Source organism: Boleophthalmus pectinirostris, unplaced genomic scaffold (genome assembly GCF_026225935.1).
Source record: "Boleophthalmus pectinirostris isolate CB_2022bp ecotype Guang Dong unplaced genomic scaffold, ASM2622593v1 HiC_scaffold_23, whole genome shotgun sequence".
In the NCBI taxonomy this organism is placed as follows: domain Eukaryota; kingdom Metazoa; phylum Chordata; class Actinopteri; order Gobiiformes; family Gobiidae; genus Boleophthalmus; species Boleophthalmus pectinirostris.
This window is the reverse complement of record NW_026571207.1, coordinates 2,413,261-2,437,058: the sequence shown is the minus strand read 5'-3', so window position 1 is coordinate 2,437,058 and position 23,798 is coordinate 2,413,261. Positions and strand designations below refer to the sequence as shown.

Below are 23,798 nucleotides of genomic sequence, written 5' to 3'. Positions count from 1 at the left end.
GTCTGTGATTCAGAGATTTTTTAAGCCAGCAGAGAAGGCCGCCACTGTCAAAATAATAGGTAAGTGTAATAATAAATTGCACCTAACTTTCACAAGTAATACTATACCGTGCTCTGAACCACGTAAGCAGCATACGATAACAAGAGCATGTGCTGCTACCAAAACATGCACAAATAACACTTTTCAACAACCAAATAAAAGTAGCATGCACAGCATCTTTAAGTTAAATTAGGGATTTAATGCAACACATGTACACCGGCAAACAAAGTCTTATTTAAATAACAGAAAGTGTCCTATAACAGGAAATGTTTATAATGGCAACTCAGACTGGAAATACAACAGAGGAATATATGATATTAAGTGTGAACGAAAATATCTTCCAAGACTGGGAAATGTACTAGTAAAAATGGACTGGGAATAAACTCAGGAACAAACTCAGGAACAGGGACAACAAACTGGGAAACAGAATTGCAGAGAAGCAAACAGATTAGATTCAGGGGTTATGATTCCGGGTAGTGATGTGACGTTCCGTGTCAAGTCTTCGAAGCGTGTGCCGAGTAGGGAGGGGGCGTTTCCGCGAAGCGCTTATCGAGGCTTGATTCAGTTAGGGAAGGAGCTGAAAATGATGACGTCCGAAGCCTCGCTGCCCGGCTGTACCACGTGACTGATTCAGGAAGTGGTTCGGGTTTTGCCGCGAGTTTTGACAGCGATATAAACTGCTCAGTCTTCATTCAAAATGTGGGTGTTTGATGGAGAGTTGCGATCAGTGAGAGTTTGGAAGTTTGGAGACAGTTTAAACTCACAAAAAAACAATTCTTATTTCTTAGGTAACAACCTGTGGTGTCGCCTGGATGACAGAGTCAGGCAGACACAAACACAAAATGTAATAGCAGATGCAAATATTGAGGTCCAACGGTGCATGATGGAGCCAAATATTGGAAGGCTGGAGGACCCCCTTCAATACTGGGAGAGACAGAAATATGTCTATCCCCATTTATATAAATTAGCAGTGGCATTCTTGTGTCCGCCTGCCTCATCTGTGCCCTGTGAGCGGGTGTTTTCAAAAGCAGGAGAAATATTGTCAAAAAAAAAGAAATCGCCTGAGACCTGCCACAGTGGAGAAACTGTTGTTTTTAAATAAAAACCAATGATGTGTCCCTGAACCATAATCACCCAACGTTACAAAAGCACACAATCAATGTCCATACTCCAACAAATAANCCTCAGTACTACACGTGTACAGCGCCGTGTGTAACTGAGACACTAGAGGTCACTGTTGAGGTACAGTATCTCAGTCAGTTTGGCTCAGCCCTTGGGCATTTTCTTTAAGTTAGCTTTATTCATTTAGATGCACCTTTGTTGTTATTTAGTTGTTATTTTTATTTACTTATTTATTTACTTCTAATTTGTCTTATTTAATACCCATTTTTGTTCTACTTGTTGTTCTTGTCGTGACCTAGTTAAGGTCAGAAGCACAAATCTGAGCACTCAAAGGCACAGGGAAAGAGCCACAGTGAATCATGGTGTCTGACCTGAGGACATGCAGCTGATGACCTGGTCCTGGTCGACTCTCTCTCTCAGCTCCTGGAGTCCAGCAGACGTCACAGTATTGCCCCGTAGGTCCAGGTGCCTCAGAGGAAGTGAAGGACGGAGCCTCAGAGCAGAAGCCAAATACCGACAGCTGAGGTCCGACACACCACAGGACCTTAAACTACACAGAACAAATATGAGGCCTTAGTGTTGGGGCAGGAAAAGACTGTGAAGGTTGATGGTTTATTTTGAAGCCTTCCTGGAAGATTTGAAAGTGTCAAGGCTGGAATGTCCAAAAAACAGCACCTAGTTACTATATGAGGGGAAAAAGGTATTTTGTTTATTGTATGTTTATATGATTTTTAATTCTGTTATCTTGGGTGTAGATTAATTCTCATGTTTCTTAAAGTCACTTATGTGCACAGAAAAATAAACAATGGGAAAGGCAGGGTTCATCTGTACGAGTGTTTATTCTACTAAAGCTGCTATAATGACTCTTCAGTGAAGTGTGATCAGTTCCTGCTTCTCTGTTGAGTTCAGCTCTATGCACATACACAAACATTTCCCCACTTTGTCCTACTCTCAGTGGATTTAGGCTACGTCCACATGATAATGCTCCTATATATATATATATATATATATATATATATATATATATATATATATATATATATAATATATATACCCTCACCCACAGTTTGAGAACCTCTTCTTTAATCCACTTCCACTGACACTTTACACGAAACTGTGAACAAAGTATGTCGGATTTTTAAACCTGTTTTTTCAAGTTCCTAACTGGAGTTACATTCTCTTACTGGTTTTGCAGTGGGATTTAACAGCATCTGCACATTTAACAAACCAAACGTACATCATGACAAACACAGATGCATCTGTGCACTTTTATTAGGCAAACTTCAGCCACATGTCGCACTAGACCTGCTCTGTGCTGTAGATCTGCTCTGTGCTGTAGACCTGCTCTGTGAGTCCGAGACGAGTACTACGACACTACGATCTACCCACATTACCTTGGAGATCGACTGGTAGATCGCGATCCACATATTGGACACCCCTGGTTTAAACCATTTGATGGTTTTGCTGTTTTCCCCACACTCTCACCTATGTAAGACCATAATTCCCAATATTTGACAATAATCACTCATCCAGACTTTGGCTCTGCAGTAAGTCTGACCTGATACTAAAGACAGGATCAAGTGTGAACACAGAAATGTATTTGTGTGGAGCAGCGGCTGACCTCAGAGTTTCTAGCTGACACAGTGGGTTCCACAGAAAACGAAGCAAAAACTCCACTCCACGATCTGTTAGTTCAAGATTTTCACTGAGGTCCAAGACTCTGAGGTGGGAGGGGTTTATCCACAGAGCTTCATCCAGGGGCCAACAGCAGCTGTAGGTCAAACTGCAGCGACTCAATCTGGTGCAAAACAACAAAACAATAAAATAGTTCCATGAATTAAAAAGTGGTGATATTGGAGAGCTGCACTGGATCAGAACTTATAAACACAGGTGCCCATCAGACCAGGGGCTTGAATTCTTGTAGAGAACAAAGAGGACGGCACAGACGCTCTGATTTTCAGTGCAGCATTTGGAAATGGCTGTTTATAAATGTTATATTTAAATAAATGAAACTGAAAAATCTTGTGGATTGGTGTAAGTGCCCTGGTGGGGATGTGTCTGAATGTTCCACATGTGGCATTAAACACACGTCTATCTCCATGGAAACAAGCAGATGATGCCAACAGGCCAATTTAAAGGTCAGATCTGTGGAGAGGCGACCTTGTTTACAGAATGCATAACTTCTGAATAGGTTCAGAAAATGGAAGCAAAAATAAATTTAAGAATATTAGTCTCTTCATTAAATCTGTGAAAACCATTTCACCAGATTCAGAACAGAATAAATTAACTTTATTGTCTCGAGAAAAAATCATCTTTGGTTCATAAAAACCACATAAAAACAGCACAAACACGACATGAGTCAAAGGAGCAGTCGCTCTGCTAAAATACACAGAACAGATCCTGTTCCAGCCCCATGTCGGATCAGTAAATATTCACGTCTAAACGACAATGGAGCACTGAGTGAAAAAGATGTAATACATCTGCCTCACCTGTATGTGGCGCTGTTTTCAATAATAATATTTAATGGCACTTGGGGTTATAATCCCGTGTGTTTGGGTGTGTGGAGAAACTGGCACTGCTGTGGAGCAGCTTTTTACACTTGTGTAGTGGGATATGTTCATGATTTGTTCCTCATGAAAACAGCATCATCAATGTTTTATATATAAATCCTTTTTCACCTTCAAGGTTCTCGAAGCAACTCTTACCTCTAACAATATGTACAAAAAAAGACATTTCCATGATTGGAAAGGAGCAGGATTTGGTCTGTTCCTTTATTTAAACATTTAAACCAGGAGCGTCCACGCTTTCTCAGCATGTGAGCCACTTATAAAATAACCAAATCAAAATGATTGACCTACTACAAAGCCAAGCAAACTCTTCTTTAATCCCACTTCCACTGACACTTTACACGAAACTGAACAAAGTGGGTCGGATTTTTAAACCTGTTTTTTCAAGTTCCTAACTGGAGTTACATTCTCTTACTGGTTTTGCAGTGGGATTTAACAGCATCTGCACATTTAACAAACCAAACGTACATCATGACAAACACAGATGCATCTGTGCACTTTTATTAGGCAAACTTCAGCCACATGTCGCACTAGATCTGCTCTGTGCCGTAGACCTGCTCTGTGCTGTAGATCTGCTCTGTGCTGTAGACCTGCTCTGTGCCGTAGACCTGCTCTGTGCTGTAGATCTGCTCTGTGCTGTAGATCTGCTCTGTGCTGTAGATCTGCTCTGTGCTGTAGACCTGCTCTGTTTCAACACTGCAACATAAATTTAGATTAGTTTTACTTCATGTTTGTCTTGCTCTTCTACTCAGCGCATTGAGGATGGAGCCTGTCTGTGCTGTACACAGGAAGGAGCGAGAGCGTGAAAAGGCGAGGAGCGGTGATGTGAGGCAGGTGGACAGGTAGGATGTTTTAAAAAGTTTAACCTGTCCTGTGATACCACACTGTTACGGACAAGGTGCGCACAGGGAGTGTGCGTTTGTGATGTGTCACACATTATCTGCGGGTTCCAAATGAGCGCCCGCTCGTTCCCACATGCCCCCGCACCCTCCCGCACACCTGTACTAGTTTATTGCCGACTTGTCGAGTGTCAGACCTCAAGTGAGAGACAAGATCGAGTCCGAGACGAGTACTACGACACTACGATCTACCCACATTACCTTGGAGATCGACTGGTAGATCGCGATCCACATATTGGACACCCCTGGTTTAAACCATTTGATGGTTTTGCTGTTTTCCCCACACTCTCACCTATGTAAGACCATAATTCCCAATATTTGACAATAATCACTCATCCAGACTTTGGCTCTGCAGTAAGTCTGACCTGATACTAAAGGCAGGATCAAGTGTGAACACAGAAATGTATTTGTGTGGAGCAGCGGCTGACCTCAGAGTTTCTAGCTGACACAGTGGGTTCCACAGAAAATCACACAAAATCTCCACTCCAAGATCTGTTAGTTCAAGATTTTCACTGAGGTCCAAGACTCTGAGGTGGGAGGGGTTTATCCACAGAGCTTCATCCAGGGGCAGACAGCAGCTGTAGGTCAAACTGCAGCGACTCAATCTGGTGCAAAACAACAAAACAATAAAATAGTTCCATGAATTAAAAAGTGGTGATATTGGAGAGCTGCACTGGATCAGAACTTATAAACACAGGTGCCCATCAGACCAGGGGCTTGAATTCTTGTAGAGAACAAAGAGGATGGCACAGACGCTCTGATTTTCAGTGCAGCATTTGGAAATGGCTGTTTATAAATGTTATATTTAAATAAATGAAACTGAAAAATCTTGTGGATTGGTGTAAGTGCCCTGGTGGGGATGTGTCTGAATGTTCCACATGTGGCATTAAACACACGTCTATCTCCATGGAAACAAGCAGATGATGCCAACAGGCCAATTTAAAGGTCAGATCTGTGGAGAGGCGACCTTGTTTACAGAATGCATAACTTCTGAATAGGTTCAGAAAATGGAAGCAAAAATAAATTTAAGAATATTAGTTTCTTCATTAAATCTGTGAAAACCATTTCACCAGATTCAGAACAGAATAAATTAACTTTATTGTCTCGAGAAAAAAATCATCTTTGGTTCATAAAAACCACATAAAAACAGCACAAACACGACATGAGTCAAAGGAGCAGTCGCTCTGCTAAAATACACAGAACAGATCCTGTTCCAGCCCCATGTCGGATCAGTAAATATTCACGTCTAAACGACAATGGAGCACTGAGTGAAAAAGATGTAATACATCTGCCTCACCTGTATGTGGCGCTGTTTTCAATAATAATATTTAATGGCACTTGGGGTTATAATCCCGTGTGTTTTGGGTGTGTGGAGAAACTGGCACTGCTGTGGAGCAGCTTTTTACACTTGTGTAGTGGGATATGTTCATGATTTGTTCCTCATGAAAACAGCATCATCAATGTTTTATATATAAATCCTTTTTCACCTTCAAGGTTCTCAAAGCAACTCTACCTCTAACAATATGTACAAAAAAAAGACATTTCCATGATTGGAAAGGAGCAGGATTTGGTCTGTTCCTTTATTTAAACATTTAAACCAGGAGCGTCCACGCTTTCTCAGCATGTGAGCCACTTATAAAATGACCAAATCAAAATGACCTACTACAAAGCCAAGCAAACTCTTCTTACTGAAACACTGTGGCCCTTTTTTGGACCCTCACCCACAGTTTGAGAACCTCTTCTTTAATCCCACTTCCACTGACACTTTACACGAAACTGTGAACAAAGTGGGTCGGATTTTTAAACCTGTTTTTTCAAGTTCCTAACTGGAGTTACATTCTCTTACTGGTTTTGCAGTGGGATTTAACAGCATCTGCACATTTAACAAACCAAACGTACATCATGACAAACACAGATGCATCTGTGCACTTTTATTAGGCAAACTTCAGCCACATGTCGCACTAGACCTGCTCTGTGCTGTAGATCTGCTCTGTGCCGTAGACCTGCTCTGTGCCGTAGATCTGCTCTGTGCCGTAGACCTGCTCTGTGCCGTAGACCTGCTCTGTGCCGTAGACCTGCTCTGTGCCGTAGACCTGCTCTGTGCCGTAGATCTGCTCTGTGCCGTAGATCTGCTCTGTGCCGTAGATCTGCTCTGTGCCGTAGACCTGCTCTGTGCCGTAGACCTGCTCTGTGCCGTAGATCTGCTCTGTTTCAACACTGCAACATAAATTTAGATTAGTTTTACTTCATGTTTGTCTTGCTCTTCTACTCAGCGCATTGAGGATGGAGCCTGTCTGTGCTGTACACAGGAAGGAGCGAGAGCGTGAAAAGGCGAGGAGCGGTGATGTGAGGCAGGTGGACAGGTAGGATGTTTTAAAAAGTTTAACCTGTCCTGTGATACACACTGTTACGGACAAGGTGCGCACAGGGAGTGTGCGTTTGTGATGTGTCACACATTATCTGCGGGTTCCAAATGAGCGCCCGCTCGTTCCCACATGCCCCCGCACCCTCCCGCACACCTGTACTAGTTTATTGCCGACTTGTCGAGTGTCAGACCTCAAGTGAGAGACTAGATCGAGTCCAAGACGAGTACTACGACACTACGATCTACCCACATTACCTTGGAGATCGACTGGTAGATCGCGATCCACATATTGGACACCCCTGGTTTAAACCATTTGATGGTTTTGCTGTTTTCCCCACACTCTCACCTATGTAAGACCATAATTCCCAATATTTGACAATAATCACTCATCCAGACTTTGGCTCTGCAGTAAGTCTGACCTGATACTAAAGGCAGGATCAAGTGTGAACACAGAAATGTATTTGTGTGGAGCAGCGGCTGACCTCAGAGTTTCTAGCTGACACAGTGGGTTCCACAGAAAATCACACAAAATCTCCACTCCACGATCTGTTTAGTTCAAGATTTTCACTGAGGTCCAAGACTCTGAGGTGGGAGGGGTTTCCCCGCAGAGCTTCATCCAGGGGGCGACACAGCTGCTTGTAGGTCAAACTGCAGCGACTCAATCTGGTGCAAAACAACAAAACAATAAAATAGTTCCATGAATTAAAAAGTGGTGATATTGGAGAGCTGCACTGGATCAGAACTTATAAACACAGGTGCCCATCAGACCAGGGGCTTGAATTCTTGTAGAGAACAAAGAGGACGGCACAGACGCTCTGATTTTCAGTGCAGCATTTGGAAATGGCTGTTTATAAATGTCATATTTAAATAAATTAAACTGAAAAATATTGTGGATTGGTGTAACTGTCCTGGTGGGGATGTGTCTGAATGTTCCACAAGTGGCATTAAACACATATCTATCTCCATGGAAACAAGCAGGTGATGCCAACAGGCCAAATGAAAGGTCAGATCTGTGGAGAGGTGACCTTGTTTACAGAATGCACAACTTCTGAATAGGTTCAGAAAATGGAAGCAAAAATAAATGTAAGAATATTAGTCTCTTCATTAAATCTGTGAAAACCATTTCACCAGATTCAGAACAGAATAATTAACTTTATTGTCTCGAGAAAAAATCATCTTTGGTTCATAAAAACCACATAAAAACAGCACAAACACGACATGAGTCAAAGGAGCAGTCGCTCTGCTAAAATACACAGAACAGATCCTGTTCCAGCCCCATGTCCAGAGTTTCTCAAACACTGAAGAGACGATGTTGCTCTGAGAAATGATGAAACTAGAATAAAACTTTGGTGAGTCTATTGAAATGATGATATTTATCCCACTAAAGACTGAAGAGTGAGTTTAATAGTGCACTTTGTGCTGAAACAGAGGAGACTGACCTGAGACTGGAGAGTTCACAGTGACGACTCTGCAGTCCAGCACACAGCGTAACCACTGCTGAGACACTCAGGTCATTTCCACTCAGATCGAGCTCTTTCAGATGGTTGGAGCTGGACTGCAGCGCTGAGGCCACCACTTCACAGTGAGTCTTTGAGAGTCCACACTCAACAAGCCTGTAAGCAGATGTTTCATTGAAATGTGTTTGTTTAGTCTGACCCCAGGTCTGCGAAGCTGCTGTTTGTGAGTGAGGACTGACCGAGCCTTCCTGCAGCTCCTCACCGCTGGGATCAGTCTCTGTCGACCACAAACAGATGTGTTGTACTTCTGTAGGTCCAGTTCCTCCAGGACCTGCTCTGACATCTGCAGCACGTAGGCCAGAGCCGAGCACTGGAACTCAGACAGTTCCTCCTGTGATGCTCCTCTAGACTTCAGGAGGTCCTGGATCTGCTGCAGGAACGACTGGTCCTTCATTTCCATCAGACAGTGGAAGATGTTGATGCTTTGGTCTGGAGAGACTTTCTCTGAGCTCATCTCTTTCAGGTTTTCAATGACTTTGGGGATTTCTGATTGGTTTACTGGACTCAGCAGACGTCCTAAAAGCTTCTGGTTGGAGTCCAGACTGAGGCCATGAAGGAAGCGCACAAACAGGTCCAGGCGGCCGTTTGAACTCTTCATGGATTTAACAAGAGATCGTTTGAGAAACTCACTTGCACTTAATTTTATCATCTTTTTACCAAGAAACCTCTGAACGACCTGTGGGTCACTTCCAAAGCAGTGGAGCAGGTAAAGCGCTGCCATAAACTCCTGGACGCTCAGGTGGACGAAGCAGTAGATGGATTTGTTGAAGAGGACACTCTCTCGTTTGAAGATCTCTGTACAGAGTCCTGAATAGACCGAGTCCTCGGTCAGGTCCAGACCCACCTGCTCCAGGTCCTCCTGGTAGAACATGAAGTTTCCTTTCTGCAGATGTTCAAAGGCCAGTCTGCCCAGCTTCAGGAGCAGCTCACAGTCGTCTGTGTTCAGCTCTGGACCGCTGCTCTCTCCTGTGTTCTTGCTCTTCCTGTAGGTCTGCACTAACAGGAAGTGGGCGTACATGTCGCTGAGTGTCTGGGGCAGCGCTCCGCTCTGATTGGTTCTCAACATGTGGTCCAGGACCGTGGCTGTGATCCAGCAGAAGACTGGGATCTGGCACATGTTGTGGAGGCTGCGGGAGGTTCTGATGTGGGACAGGACTGTCTTACACTGCTCTTCATCTGTGAACCTCTTCCTGAAGTACTGCTCCTTCTGATGGTCAGTGATGAAGCCCCTGACCTCTGTCACCCTGTGCACACACTGCGCTGGGATCTGATTGGCTGCTGCTGGTCTGGAGGTGATCCATATAAGGGCAGTAGGAAGCAGTTTGCCTTTGATGAGGTTCACTAACAGCACGCTGACCTCTGACCTCTGTGTGACCTCAGAGATGAACTCACAGTGAAAGTCCAGAGACAGTCTGCTCTCGTCGAGGCCGTCGAAGATGAACAGGAGTTTAGAGACGGACAGAGTTTGTGCTGTGAGCGTCTGTGGACACAACGAGAACATGAACAAGAGGAGACATTTCAGTGTGATCAGGTTCATCCACACGTGGAAACAAACTCACACACAAAGGACTTGACTCAATGTCAAATACCTTCTAAAAATGACTCGAGACTCAAGTAGAAAAGCAGACAAAGGAGTGTCACCTGTGGTTCCAGCGCTGGATGGAACAGTTGTATCAGCTCCACCAAACTGTAGCTCTCCTCTCTGACCAGGTTCAGCTCTCTGAAGGACAGCGGCAGCACCAGGTCCACATCCTGGTTCTCTGAACCCTGGGCCCAGTCCAGAGAGAACTTCAGGACTGAGAAGGTCTTCCCCGCTCCAGCCACGCCGCAGGTCAGCACCGCTCTGATGGACCTTTGCTTCTTCTGCTCCTTCTGCTGTGGCGCCCCCTGCTGCTCAGTGGGCAGTGCTTTAAAGATGTCCTGACACCTGATGGAGGTTTCCTGGACTGTTTTTTTGGAGAGTTCCTCCAGCCTCCTCTCTTCATGTCGGGCTGTGTCCTCTTCACTGAGGCCTGCTGTGATGTACAGCTCAGTGTAGATCATGTTCAGAGGAGTTCTACTTCCTGCTCCTTCAGTTCCCTCCGTCACACTCCCACATCTGCTGCTCAGGCTCAGCTTATACTCCTGCAGAACCTTCTGGAGCTCTTCACCTGCTGTGAGAGGAACACAGATGTATCAGTTAACATGTCTTTAATTGTGGAGTCAAATTACAGAAACGTAAACGTACAGACATGATCAATATTTGTATACTGGACTGTATCTGACACCCTCTTTGTACAAACGGCTGTTTGTTTTTACTCGTACATCTTATTTATGCAGCTGAGTCTTCAGGACGGTTCTTATGTACATTATTTATTATAATGCATCTAGAATCCACATGAGTGACATGTCAACTCTACACTAAATGTACAATCATGAAGATCAGAAAGACTAAGAACAGGACAGGGGCGCTCCTTTACACGGGCCGACATGGCGTGGAGGGCGACATGAGCGCTCACGATCACCCCCACCTCTCTTTTTGCTCAGGGAGTTAGTGGTCTGGGGCAGCAATTCTCCATTTTCCCTCTGTAATCCATCCTGTGAATTCTTCAGCCTGATGGAGGACTGGTTGGACTGGGGTTTACCTCTTGCTGGTTCCTGATTGGTGGGGGACCTCATCAACTGCTCAGTCCCGCCTCATCTGAAGCCACATCCTCTGTTAAGGAGACAGTTTGCTCCTGTTTGGAGCTGCAGGACTTTGTCACAAAGACGTTTTACAGAGCATGACTCAGCATTATTCATTCACTCTGTACCTGGTGATGTAAACTACTATTGTAGCCACAGCTGCCCTGGGGCAGACTGACAGAAGCACGGCTGTCATGCCAATCGGCGTCATCGGTCCCTCCGACCACCATCACACACACACACACACACACCACTTTCATATTAGGCAATGTGGGTGAAGTGTCTTGCCTAAGGACACAACCACAGTTTTCCATCTGCAAACCTCAAACAGTCAGCTGCTCTCTGCGGTTGTCAGAGCTCATGGAGAAAGTCTCGCTCTCAACTTGTGCCTCCAGGCTTCCGTAGAAGAGCCAAACAAAACAAGTTAATGAGACGTTGGGTTGCTGCAGTTTGTTCAGTGACCAGAAGAGGGCAGTAAAGGACACCACCACTACTGCCACGTTTCAAACACACAGAAGTGAGGGAAAACTGGATTATTGGGACATAACTTGAAACAGTTTCATTTTACTTTTGACACACGATGAGTTTCAGTTTAGTCTCTGGTTTAGTGTCGTCATAAACTGTGTAAAATCGACTCACTCAGTGAAGTTCTGTGGACCTGCTTTTGTTCTGTCCTGTCATCGTGTTGAGTCCAGGGCCAGGGCTTTACTCTGTGAACAAAAACATTAAACTCATTTGATTTAAATTGATCAAGTTTTGGAAAATAATTTAAAAATAAATGTGGGCATAAATTAATGTAGCAAAAAAGTTGAAATAAATGAAATTATAAAAAATAAATGTATACATAAATAACTGTGAAATGTAAAAACAAGTCAAACTAACTCTTCCTCTGGCTGCACTTTTTTGTGAAAGCCTCGAGTTTATCAGTTTTTGTTTATTTTCCACAACTTTACAATCCATGAAAAATGTGAATCCAAAGAAAAGGACGTGTGCTGGATGTGGATATGAAAAAAACTAATAGAAAAGAGTTCAAATGTCATATTTTTGAAGTACGACATTATTGGCTGATCATGTCATAACCAGCCAATAATGTCACAAACTATTGGCCAGATTTATTACGTTATCGACTGATCCATGGTCCAACCGCAGTATCGGATAAACCGATATTATGGAACTGAGCCACATGAGCCACAATTTTTCTGTATCGGCTCATGTTTCTGTCTAAAGGCCTTTAAGTAAAACATCATAAACCACATGCTCCTTAGGAGATTTTTATTTTTGTTTTGTTTTTATTTTTACAATGACTCAATATTCAGAGCTGTGACCTCAAGTTTTAAACCAAATACAGTCAGTCAGACTCACAAACACACGACTTCTTTAATGGAAAAGTTTTGTTTTTTATATCATAAATATATATTTTTTTTATATTGTGAATAAAGTTTTTGTTTTTCTCTGGTCCAAAAAACCTAAATAAAATCAAATTGTGACTCACGTACAACCAAGTACTACAGATGTTAAAAGGTTAATATTAATATCAGCAAATATCAGTTATCAGCCAGAGTAACAAGACAAATATCAGTATCGATATCAGTATCGGTTCAAAAAAGTCTATATCAAATCATCTCTATTCATTTGTCTTTATGTGACATGTTCTTTAGTGTGACATTTGTTCTTACAGTGAGGATGAAGGTTCAGGTTCATGTCTGACGTCTGGAGGACCTTTAGACTGGTCACTCTTCATGGACTCAGGTCTGGACTCTGAGGCTGAGGATCTGCGTCTGGACACAAAACATCATGAGTTGTTACGTTGAAGACTTTGTTCCTGTGGGTTTAGATCAGTGTGACAAAGGCACATGTGACATGACCCTTTGGATTGGATCAATAAGATGAAAAAGCAGCAGGTCATGACTGTTCCTCTCATGTCTTTATCTTTCTCTGCTCCACATGAGTGACAGCTCTATGACATGTACACATCACATTTATATGTTTTACATCCAAATGTGTAGGAAATATATCAAAGTATCATCAATACAAGTACAAGAGCAGCACACAAACAATGTGTTTTACAAATGTGAGTGTTACGAGGAGACTGAGACAGCAGGACTCTGGGTTCTACAGCACAGAAGAGGATTCTATTGTTTATATAAAGTACATGTGTTTCCTGGTGGAGAAAATCGTGTTGTGGTGGATTCAGTTGGAGCTGGAGAAGACTGAGGTTCACAGGGATGAGGAGCTACAAGAGGACGACGCTTCTCACTGTAGCCGTGAAGGTCCATCAGCTCCTGGGACGTCTCCAAACTAATGGACAACTGATATAATGTTTGCAGTGAAAGAGTAAACTTGTGTCAAATATCAGGTATAAGAGGAGGTGTGACCAGGACTTCAGGTTGGACTTTTGTTCTAATAGTTGGAAATTGTTGGAAAAAGACCAGAGTATTTCTTTGTAAGAGCGAGTCTGAGGAGACAAAGTGTTTTTCTGGATTCTTTCTGAACAACACTGGACACATCAGCTCCTCAAAAATCCTCCTGAGCTTTGTAACAGTGAAAAACAAATGAGTGGACTCACCGCGCCTCAGCGCTGCCCCCTGGAGCTGCTTCTCCTTCTATCTGCTCTCTCCTTGAATCCATTTCCCCACTCGCTCAGTCTGGAGGAGAAAACACAGAGAAAAGTTTCACTCTTTACAGTTGAACAGCACTTCTGCTAAAGTGACAGGAGCACTGTCCCCACTTTACAGGAAACTTTTAAAGGCCCAGTTCTAGTGAGTGTTAGTAGTGCTCATGTCCCACACACACACACACACACACAGTGTGGGGACACCTGACAAATAGGTGTGTTCTGGGAACCACCCTTTCCCATCATGCTACAGGCTTCAAAAAAATCAGGGATGTTAGTAAAAAAATATCAAATCAGCCCATCACCTTGAATTGTGTATACACTCACAACAATGTAACCTGACCTGACATAATCAGCATATGTGGGGACAACCAATATATCGTTCAATTTGGGGACCTAATTTACATAGTACCTCCCACAAATGACAAAAACACCAGCACTCATGAGGACCGTATACTTCATGGGGACCAATCCAATTAGCATACACATACACACACAGGTTATTGGGTAAGGTGGGGACACAGCATTTCACTGACTTTGGACTTGGGCTATCAATGTTTGTATGGGAGTCACAGGCAGCCTGAGTGGCAAACCTACTCCAGTCTGTGTCTTTAAACCTGTCTGGAGTACTGAGTCTACCCCCACTGGCCACACTTTGATGGTTTTCACTGATGGCTTCACATGGTTGATGTGTGGTGTGATAAGGCAAAAAGACTAAGTATTGCCCTGGTATTCTTAAAACCACAAGAGAAGCAACTGCTGCCTAAACCACAGGTAAGACCTCGGCTCACAGAGTCTCCAGTTGTTAGAGCGGTTGTTTAAACGGCGGAAGTGACAAGAAAGAATATTTGGAAAAGTTCTTTCGACATAGCAATTCCTCTGTAAGACCTATTAAGTAGAGAATAATACTTAAACTAACCTAAAAATTATATATGAGCAAAAGCCAAATCATCTCAGACGAAAATAGTGCAGAATTTACATGTATTGCCAATGCTGTATATCTTCTGTATATCATGTTTACATGTTCATAATACATCTGATATATAACTTCATATTTATTTTTATAGCACAACTGTTCTTATATATCGTTTGCTTTATATATCATACATTATTCATAAAGCACACCTGCATACTTGCTGATAGTATATCATTCTAGTAGCACGACTGTATAATTGTTTATAAAACATCTGTTTATATCCCTCATGTATATTTGTACCTAATTCCCACCTGTTCATACGCCCCTATTTATTTGTATATATTCACTACAAACTAAACTGTAATATACTGCATATTTCTCTATATGCTGGTGGTTTAGCTCAACGTGGAATAATTACAAGGTAATTCAATCTTTAAATGTAATCCTAAAACCTTTATTGGAACAGTTTATGCATAAAGGTAATCTTAGTAGTTCAACTGGTAAAGCATACAGAACCAAAAGAGAATCGATGCAACTTCACTGCATAATATTAAATATATGGTATAATACAGATATAAACAAAATAGCATTATTAAATGCACTGTGCTGCAACGTGAAGGTCAGAAAAATTACCACATTTTCTGCACTATAGGGCACACTTAAAAGCTTCTAATTTAATCAAAAAATTATATATAACGATATATATGAATTTATTGGAGTGTCTTAGTACGACTTAAGTAAACTACAAAGCCGCTCCACTTGCAGCATTACGGCTCCCGTAGTCAGGAGCATCAGGAGTAATACAGACTGTGATTCCTTTTAATATCAAAATGCACCTGTCAAGAGACACGCTCACAACGCCCACTTTAAACTCAAGGCTGTACTAAAGTGAAAGTGTGAACTGCATGGGAGCAGTGGATGAGACACACATTCACCAAGACGGCACCGAGCGACTTACGCCACGATCTGCCAATGGATCGTGGACGCCTGCGCTAAGGATCAGTATCAACTGTGGTCCGAGCTTTCACAAAGACCAGAATCATCACTGAACTGAACTCCAGGGAACAGTAACCACACTGACTCGGATAATGACGAGAGGGATGCGGGCGAGCTGAACAACTGAACAATTTGAAAAATTATGACTTGTGAATACTCTAACAATTTAGCGTCTCAGACAGTTTTTTTTTACACATTACAACTGAACAAAGTTGAGAGTGAACGTGTTAAATACAGTTTGACTGACTTATCTAACTGTTGTGTTTTGTTTAATGCGCCTTATATTCCGGTGCAGTTTAAATGTGAAAAAAGTTCAAAAATAGACCATTCAATGACGCGCCTTATAATCCAGAGCCCCTATAGTGCGGGAAATATGGTAAAACTAAATTTTGTTGTTGACGAAATACTTTACGGCTCGCCAGTCATGGGTTTTGAGACCGTCTGGTTCTACCTGTAGGCATTTTTCACAGTCTTGTTTTCCTGGGATTGGATGAATCCACCCAAATGCTTTTGGACTGCCTCTACCTCATTTTCCTCCCACTTCTTCTGAGCTCTGCTTCTGTGTCCTGTTGAGCACAAGTCAAAAAGTTTCATTTCACAAGCGAATTTAATATGGCCTTGTGTACTCTACTAATCAAATATGGGCCGGTGTACTATACTAATCAAATATGGCCTGGTGTACTATACTAATCAAATATGGGCTGGTGTACTATACTAATCAAATATGGCCTGGTGTACTATACTAATCAATTATGGCCTGGTGTACTATACTAATCAATTATGGCCTGGTGTACTATACTAATCAAATATGGGTCGGTGTACTATACTAATCATATGGGCCGGTGTACTATACTAATCAAAATATGGGCCTGGTGTATACTAATCAAATATGGGCCGGTGTACTATACTAATCAAATATGGGCCGGTGTACTATACTAATCAAATATGGGCCTGGTGTACTATACTAATCAAATATGGGTCGGTGTACTATACTAATCAAATATGGGCCGGTGTACTATACTAATCAAATATGGGCTGGTGTACTATACTAATCAAATATGGGCTGGTGTACTATACTAATCAAATATGGGCTGGTGTACTATACTAATCAATTATGGCCTGGTGTACTATACTAATCAAATATGGCCTGGTGTACTATACTAATCAAATATGGCCTGGTGTACTATACTAATCAAATATGGCCTGGTGTACTATACTAATCAAATATGGGCTGGTGTACTATACTAATCAAATATGGGCTGGTGTACTATACTAATCAAATATGGGCTGGTGTACTATACTAATCAAATATGGCCTGGTGTACTATACTAATCAAATATGGCCTGGTGTACTATACTAATCAAATATGGGCTGGTGTACTATACTAATCAAATATGGGTCGGTGTACTATACTAATCAAATATGGGCTGGTGTACTATAATCTAATCAAATATGGCCTGGTGTACTATAACTAATCAAATATGGGCTGGTGTACTAATCAAATATGTGGTGTACTATACTAATCAATATATGGCCTGGTGTACTATACTAATCAAATATGGCTGGTGTACTATACTAATCAAATATGGGCTGGTGTACTATACTAATCAATATGGGCCGGGCTGTACTATACTAATCAAATATGGCCTAGTGTACTATACTAATCAAATATGGGCTGGTGTACTATACTAATCAAATTATGGCCGGTACTATACTAATCAATATGGGCCGGTGTACTATACTAATCAAATATGGCCTGGTGTACTATACTAATCAATTATGGGTGTACCTAAGGGCCGGTGTACTATACTAATCAAATATGGCCTAGTGTACTATAACTTAATCTAAAAATATGGGCTAGTGTAACTATACTAATCAATAGGGCCGGTGTACTATACTAATCAATTATGGCCTGGTGTACTATACTAATCAAATATATGGCCGGTGTACTATACTAATCAAATATGGCCTAGTGTACTATACTAATCAATTATGGGCCGGTGGTACTATACTAATCAAATATGGGCTATGTACTATACTAATCAAATAATGGGCCTAGGTGTACTATACTAATCAATATGGCCTGTGTACTATACTAATCAATTATGGGCCGGTGTACTATACTAATCAAATATGGGCTGGGCCATGTACTATACTAATCAATTATGGGCCGGTGTACTATACTAATCAATATGGGCCTGGTGTACTATACTAATCAATTATGGCCGGTGTACTATACTAATAATCAAAATATGGCCTGTGTACTATACTAATCAATTATGGGCCGGTGGTACTATACTAATCAAATATGGCCTAGTGTACTATACTAATCAATTATGGGCCGGTGTACTATACTAATCAAATATGGCCTGTGTACTATACTAATCAAATATGGCCTGGTGTACTTATACTAATCAATATGGCCTGGTGTACTATACTAATCAATTATGGGCCTAGTGTACTATACTAATCAAATATGGCCTAGGTGTACTATACTAATCAAATATGGCCTACTAATACTGTACTATACTAATCAATTATGGGCCTAATCAATTATGTACTATACTAATCAAATATGGCCTAGTGGTACTATACTAATCAAATATGGCCTAGTGTACTATACTAATCAATATGGCCGGTGTACTACTAATCAATTATGGGCCGGTGTACTATATATCAAATATGGCCTGTGTACTATACTAATCAATATGGCCTAGTGTTACTATACTAATCAAATTATGGGCCGGTGTACTATACTAATCAATATGGGCCGGTGTACTATACTAATCAAATATGGCCTAGTGTACTATATAATCAATATGGCCTGGGCTGGTGTACTATACTAATCAAATATGGCCTGTGTACTATACTAATCAATTATGGGCCGGTGTACTTATACTAATCAAATATGGCCTAGTGTACTATACTAATCAAATATGGCCGGTGTACTATACTAATCAATATGGCTAGTGTACTATACTAATCATTATGGGCTGGTGTACTATACTAATCAAATACTAATATATGGCCTAGGTGTACTATACTAATCAATTATGGCCGGTGTACTATTACTAATCAAANTAGTAGTAGCAGAACAGCCACTTCGAAGACAATTTTGGCTACTTTTAGTTTTTTTCTTGAGAAAACATGTCTAAAGCTCAGAAGAATTAGTATTATAATAATAACAATGATTATTATTATTATATTATTATTATTATGGCACAAATTTGGCAATCTTGTGCCGAATTGTCATTTTGTATACACAAAGGCTCACAGCATCAAAACCCTTTGTCCTAGAGATCTGAAATTCTACACAGTTGTTGCCAACAACTTGAACAATGAGTGTAGTGAGTCACAAATGCCTAGCATGAAGTATGACCAAGCTAAGGCCTTTATTTTTTTCTCTTTTTTTTTTTCGAAACAAAAAAATACAATTTTTTTTCAATTTTAATTGACTGTACTGTAGGTTAGGCAGCACTCACAGTCTTCATGTACATATCTACAGAAACTAGAAGGCAGAAGGCCTAAGCTTTAAAATGGTGCCTCACACAAGCATGTGGGTTCTAAGGTTTTCTTTTAATAAGCTATGGCATTTGGGTATGTCTTACCATTGTGCACACACCAAAATGAGGCGGGTGGTAACAGGTTAAGAGTAAAAAAAAAAATACTATTTTCAGAATTTATTTATTTGAAGTAAATTGAATAATTAAATCTAATTAACATTTGGTTGTTTAAATATCTTCCACTTTACTGTAATTGTTGTAAAATATATTAAAGTTTAACCAAGTTAATTTAAACAAGTGAATATTATTTAGCAATTAAAATCAATTTATTAATAAATTAAAATTGGATATAAAATAATAAAATACTACATTTGTTTTATATATCTCGTCATTTAAAATTGTATTAAACAATAAGTTATATTTTTTTATTGTAATCTCATTATTCCAGTCTTGAAGCTGAGTTGAGTTTTGTGTCTGTTTTTCCGGGTTTTTCTAGTTGGACCTGCATTCCTCACTTAAACACTTGACATAGATTGTATTTATTTGTTTGTAAAAATCTAAATATTTGTACCTTATTTGACTCATAGATTATTTTCTAAGTATTTCTGAGTTGATATTGTGAATCTTTTGGTTTGTGATGTAGATGTTTCTCTCTGAAGTGTGAGGAACATCTCCAGATCATCACAAGTAGAAAACGTGTCATTTGTGTGGAGTTCAGTCAGAGTGTTCTGTGACAGTGGTGACCTCTTCATCACATTTGTTCTTACAGTGAAACTGAAGCAGCAGGTTCACGACTGAAGAGTGGAGGTTCATCTTTAGACCGGTCACTCTTCATGGACACATCACTGGACACTGAGGCTGTGGATCTGTGTGTGACAAATACAGGTAAGTCGGTAGCGTCTGCTGCTCTCATTTTATTAGGCCCAGGTGCATCGGCCACAAACCAAACCCAGGAACACAAAGGGAGAACACACAGACGTCACCGCTGAGTAAATCTACAACTGTAAAATGAGTTTGGAAGTAAAGTTAAACTCCTGAAAATAGTGTTAAGACCCTAAGGACACAATAGTGTCAAAATGATCTGGATTCATTCCTAAATGAAGTGAATATTCTGTTTCATTTGAGAAACACAAAGAAAAGTCTTAGTTTTATTATAAATGCAACTGGACAATTTATTTAACTGGATCAATGTGCAAATTTAAGTCATGAGTAAATAAATTAAATTACTATTTTCATAATTTATTTATTAAAGTTCTGAAAATGTTAAGATATTAAATTGAATAATTTAATCTAATGTACAATTGGTTGTTTAAATATCTTCCTTTTTATTGTAATTGCTGTAAAATGTATTAAAGTTTAACAAAGTTAATTTAAACAAGTGAATATTATTTAGTAATTAAAATCTATTTATTAATTAATTAATTCAATTTCAATATAAAATAATAAAATACAAAATTTGTTTCAAATATCTAGCCATCTAAAACTGTATAAAACATGTTATATTTAAGATGAAAATATTGTTAAAATGTTACATTATTTAAAATTGTAGCCTAATTGAAGTAATATGTATTAATGTAATATTTTGTCATATTTATAAATATTAATATAATATAAATAAATTTATTAAACTCCAAAAACTCCATGTCAAACCATCTGTACTGTCTTTATATGACATGAGCTTTAGTGTGACATTTGTTCTTACAGTGAAACTGAAGCAGCAGGTTCACGACTGAAGTTTGGAGGGTCATCTTTAGACCAGTCACTCTTCATGGACACATCACTGGACACTGAGGCTGTGGATCTGTGTGTGACAGAAAACATCGTGTGTTGTTACTTACAAGACTTTGTTCCTGTCAGTTTAGATCAGTGTGACAAAGGCACATGTGACATGGCCCTTTGGACTGGATCAATAAGATGAAAAACAGCAGCAGCGTGTCTTGACTGTGTGAAAAAAAAACTGTAATTATATACACACACACACACACACACACACACACACACACACACACACACACACACACACACACACACACACACACACACACACACACACACACACTTTTTTAAACAGTGAAAGACAAATGAGTGGACTCACTGTGCCTCAGTGCTGCCCCCTGGAGCTGCTTTTCTCCTGGGACGTCCTTTTATCTGCTCACTCCCTGAAGCCATTTCCCCGCTCGCTCAGCCTGGAGGAGAAACCACAGACACACATGTTTCACTCTTTACATTTGAACTCTGCTCCATTTCAAACAAGACTTTAGTCATTTGAACAACACTTCTACTGAAGTGACAGTCGCACTGGTCACGACTTCAGGGGAAACTTTAGGCCCAGTTCTAGTGATTATTAGTTACTCTCTCTCTTTGAAGAGCACAGCCGTTTTTTCTACATAAGTGGATGTCAGTGAATCTCAAAGTCACTTTCTCTTAAATAGTAAATAATACACATAATAGACTTAAAACCCAAAAGTGCGACTCACCTCGTCTCATACGAAGCCTCAGCTCCAAACACTTTCAGTTTCGTCTCAGTCACGTGACCAGCCCCTCCCCTCTGTGGATTGTTTACATGTCCAACCTCTGGGGGGCGCATTTTCCCGCACACGACGTGGATTTACTCTCTCTGCTCTGACCTCTTTGGATTCTTACACAAAACAACATCGTGAGAAACGCGAAGAGTTCAATAAAATAAGAAAACAAGTATGATTTTCATCACTGACGTGTTTTTAATTCAGTATTTATGCAAACTCCCAGTGAGGCTGTCGTAGCAGTATCACTGTTGTATGGTTGTAAACTGGCCACTAGATGGAGCCACAGTCCGTGAATTAGACAGTACAGTAAACATACTCAATCACGTGAAGTTTGAGTCTGAAAAAGTACTTCTGTGGATAGTTTTGAGTCACTATAACTATGTACTCACCTGTTGTGACTCTTAACTGTGGATCATTTATTACTTTGCCACAAATGTTGAAACTTGATTATTTTTATCATTAAAAAAAGTGTAGCATCCAGTTGAAGTGAGAAGGCCAGAACTGATTCTTAAATGACTTTTAATCTTTTCCTTGCAGTGTCATAGAACCAACGTAAGAGCTAAACAAGAACAAAATGACAGAAATGACCATAAGATCACCGTATCGCTGCTCATTACACAGTTTAACCGTTATCCATAATTTAATTCATTAATTAATTAAATACAAATTACAAGAAGCTCAAATATACATTCTGTTGTGTTGTGCCCTCATTTTATTATTTGTATTATGATAGAGACTTATGATTTGACCAATGGCGTGTAAGAACATTTGATCACGTGAGGCACAAAATTATGAATGGCCTGCACCTGTGAATAAAAGTGTGCGCCCGTGGGGAATGCGGTAACCACACAAAAAGAGAATACGAAGTGTACTGTGTTTTTAACGCTCACGACAACGCTGTGTAAAGTGACCCTGCTAACATCATTTCACAAATTAATTAATTTCACAAATGAAACAAACCTTGTTCCCCTGTCGACTGTTGCCGTCTTTAGGTTTTTATCTGACTTTTCACCGTTGTGTTTGTTGCTGTTGTTTACTTTGCGTCTTTTCTGTATACAAAGCTAACGTTTTTAACTTCACTTCCGCTCACACAGGAAGTCACCAAAATAAAAGCGCAACCTTACTATGAAATGCCACGGACTGTACGTGAATGTACATAAGAGCTAACCTGACCTTTACAGAAAGTTTTGAGCCACCAGACTTTAACTCGTCCTGTGTATAAAGTCATACTGTGGAATATTCTGTTTTTTTGTTTTTTTTTTTTTTTTTTTATAATTTTATTTGCAAACTACTTATATTACAAAAAATAGGAACTAAATAACATACAAGATACAAGACAAACATTACAATGGAAGATTACATACAAATATGAACAAAGGTGACAGGCTGGTCACAGTGTGGACATTATGTGTGCGGTCATCGCGCAATGCAACAAACAGTTTTGTACTGAAAATGAACAGAATCGTGATTTTTGTACCATTACACCCCTAGTGTGAAATGTGTGTTTTGTGCTGTAGTCTGTGACTGCAAACAGAATTGTACGGAAGCCGAGAGGGGTCACAACAACCGCAAATGCCACAACAAATACAAATGCAACAACACAACAAAAAGCCACAACACACCAAAAAAAAGCCACAACGGAAATGACCGCGGGACTCTATTTTAATGCAAACGCCGCAACAAATACAAACGCCATAACACAAATGCAAATGCTGCAACACATCAAAAAGCCACAACACATCAAAAAGCCACAACACCTTAAATAGTCACAACACATCAAAAAGCCACAACACATCAAAAAGCCACAACACATTAAAAAGTCACAACACATCAAAAAGTCACAACACATTAAAAAGCCACAACACATTAAAAAGCCACAACACATTAAAAAGCCACAACACATCGAAAAGCCACAACACATCGAAAAGCCACAACACAAGTGACCGCGGGACTCTATTTTCCAACGGACAGACCAAGTAAAGAAGAAGAACAACTTGAAAAGTAAAGGAACAGAGAAGTTGGAAACGTTAGTAAGAGTAATTTATTGTTTTATCATTATTCATTTCACGTT

General features: G+C 40.4%; 1 protein-coding gene across 1 annotated transcript; it reads right to left on the bottom strand.

The window, feature by feature from the left end:
• Nucleotides 1–1,433: 1,433 nt before the first annotated feature.
• LOC129410717 (NACHT, LRR and PYD domains-containing protein 3-like) lies at nt 1,434–13,816 on the bottom strand. Its single transcript, XM_055159584.1, has 10 exons — nt 13,740–13,816; nt 12,850–12,951; nt 11,813–11,883; nt 10,151–10,662; nt 8,689–9,989; nt 8,432–8,605; nt 5,056–5,232; nt 2,783–2,959; nt 1,533–1,711; nt 1,434–1,456 (listed from the first exon to the last, which is right to left on the bottom strand). Exons 1-10 carry the CDS (start codon nt 13,799–13,801, stop codon nt 1,434–1,436), a joined length of 2,778 nt encoding a protein of 925 aa, XP_055015559.1. The 5' UTR covers nt 13,802–13,816.
• Between the last annotated feature and the right edge of the window lie 9,982 nt (nt 13,817–23,798).

Coding starts and splice junctions, on each gene's coding strand:
- LOC129410717 (XM_055159584.1), bottom strand. CDS start 13,801: ATGGATTCAAGGAGAGAGCAGATAGAAGGAGAAGCAGCTCCAGGGGGC. Junction 11,884..12,849: donor CCTGAACCTTCATCCTCACT/GTAAGAACAAAT, acceptor TTTTGTTCACAG/AGTAAAGCCCTGGCCCTGGA. Junction 10,663..11,812: donor GGTCCACAGAACTTCACTGA/GTGAGTCGATTT, acceptor TTCCTCTCACAG/CAGGTGAAGAGCTCCAGAAG.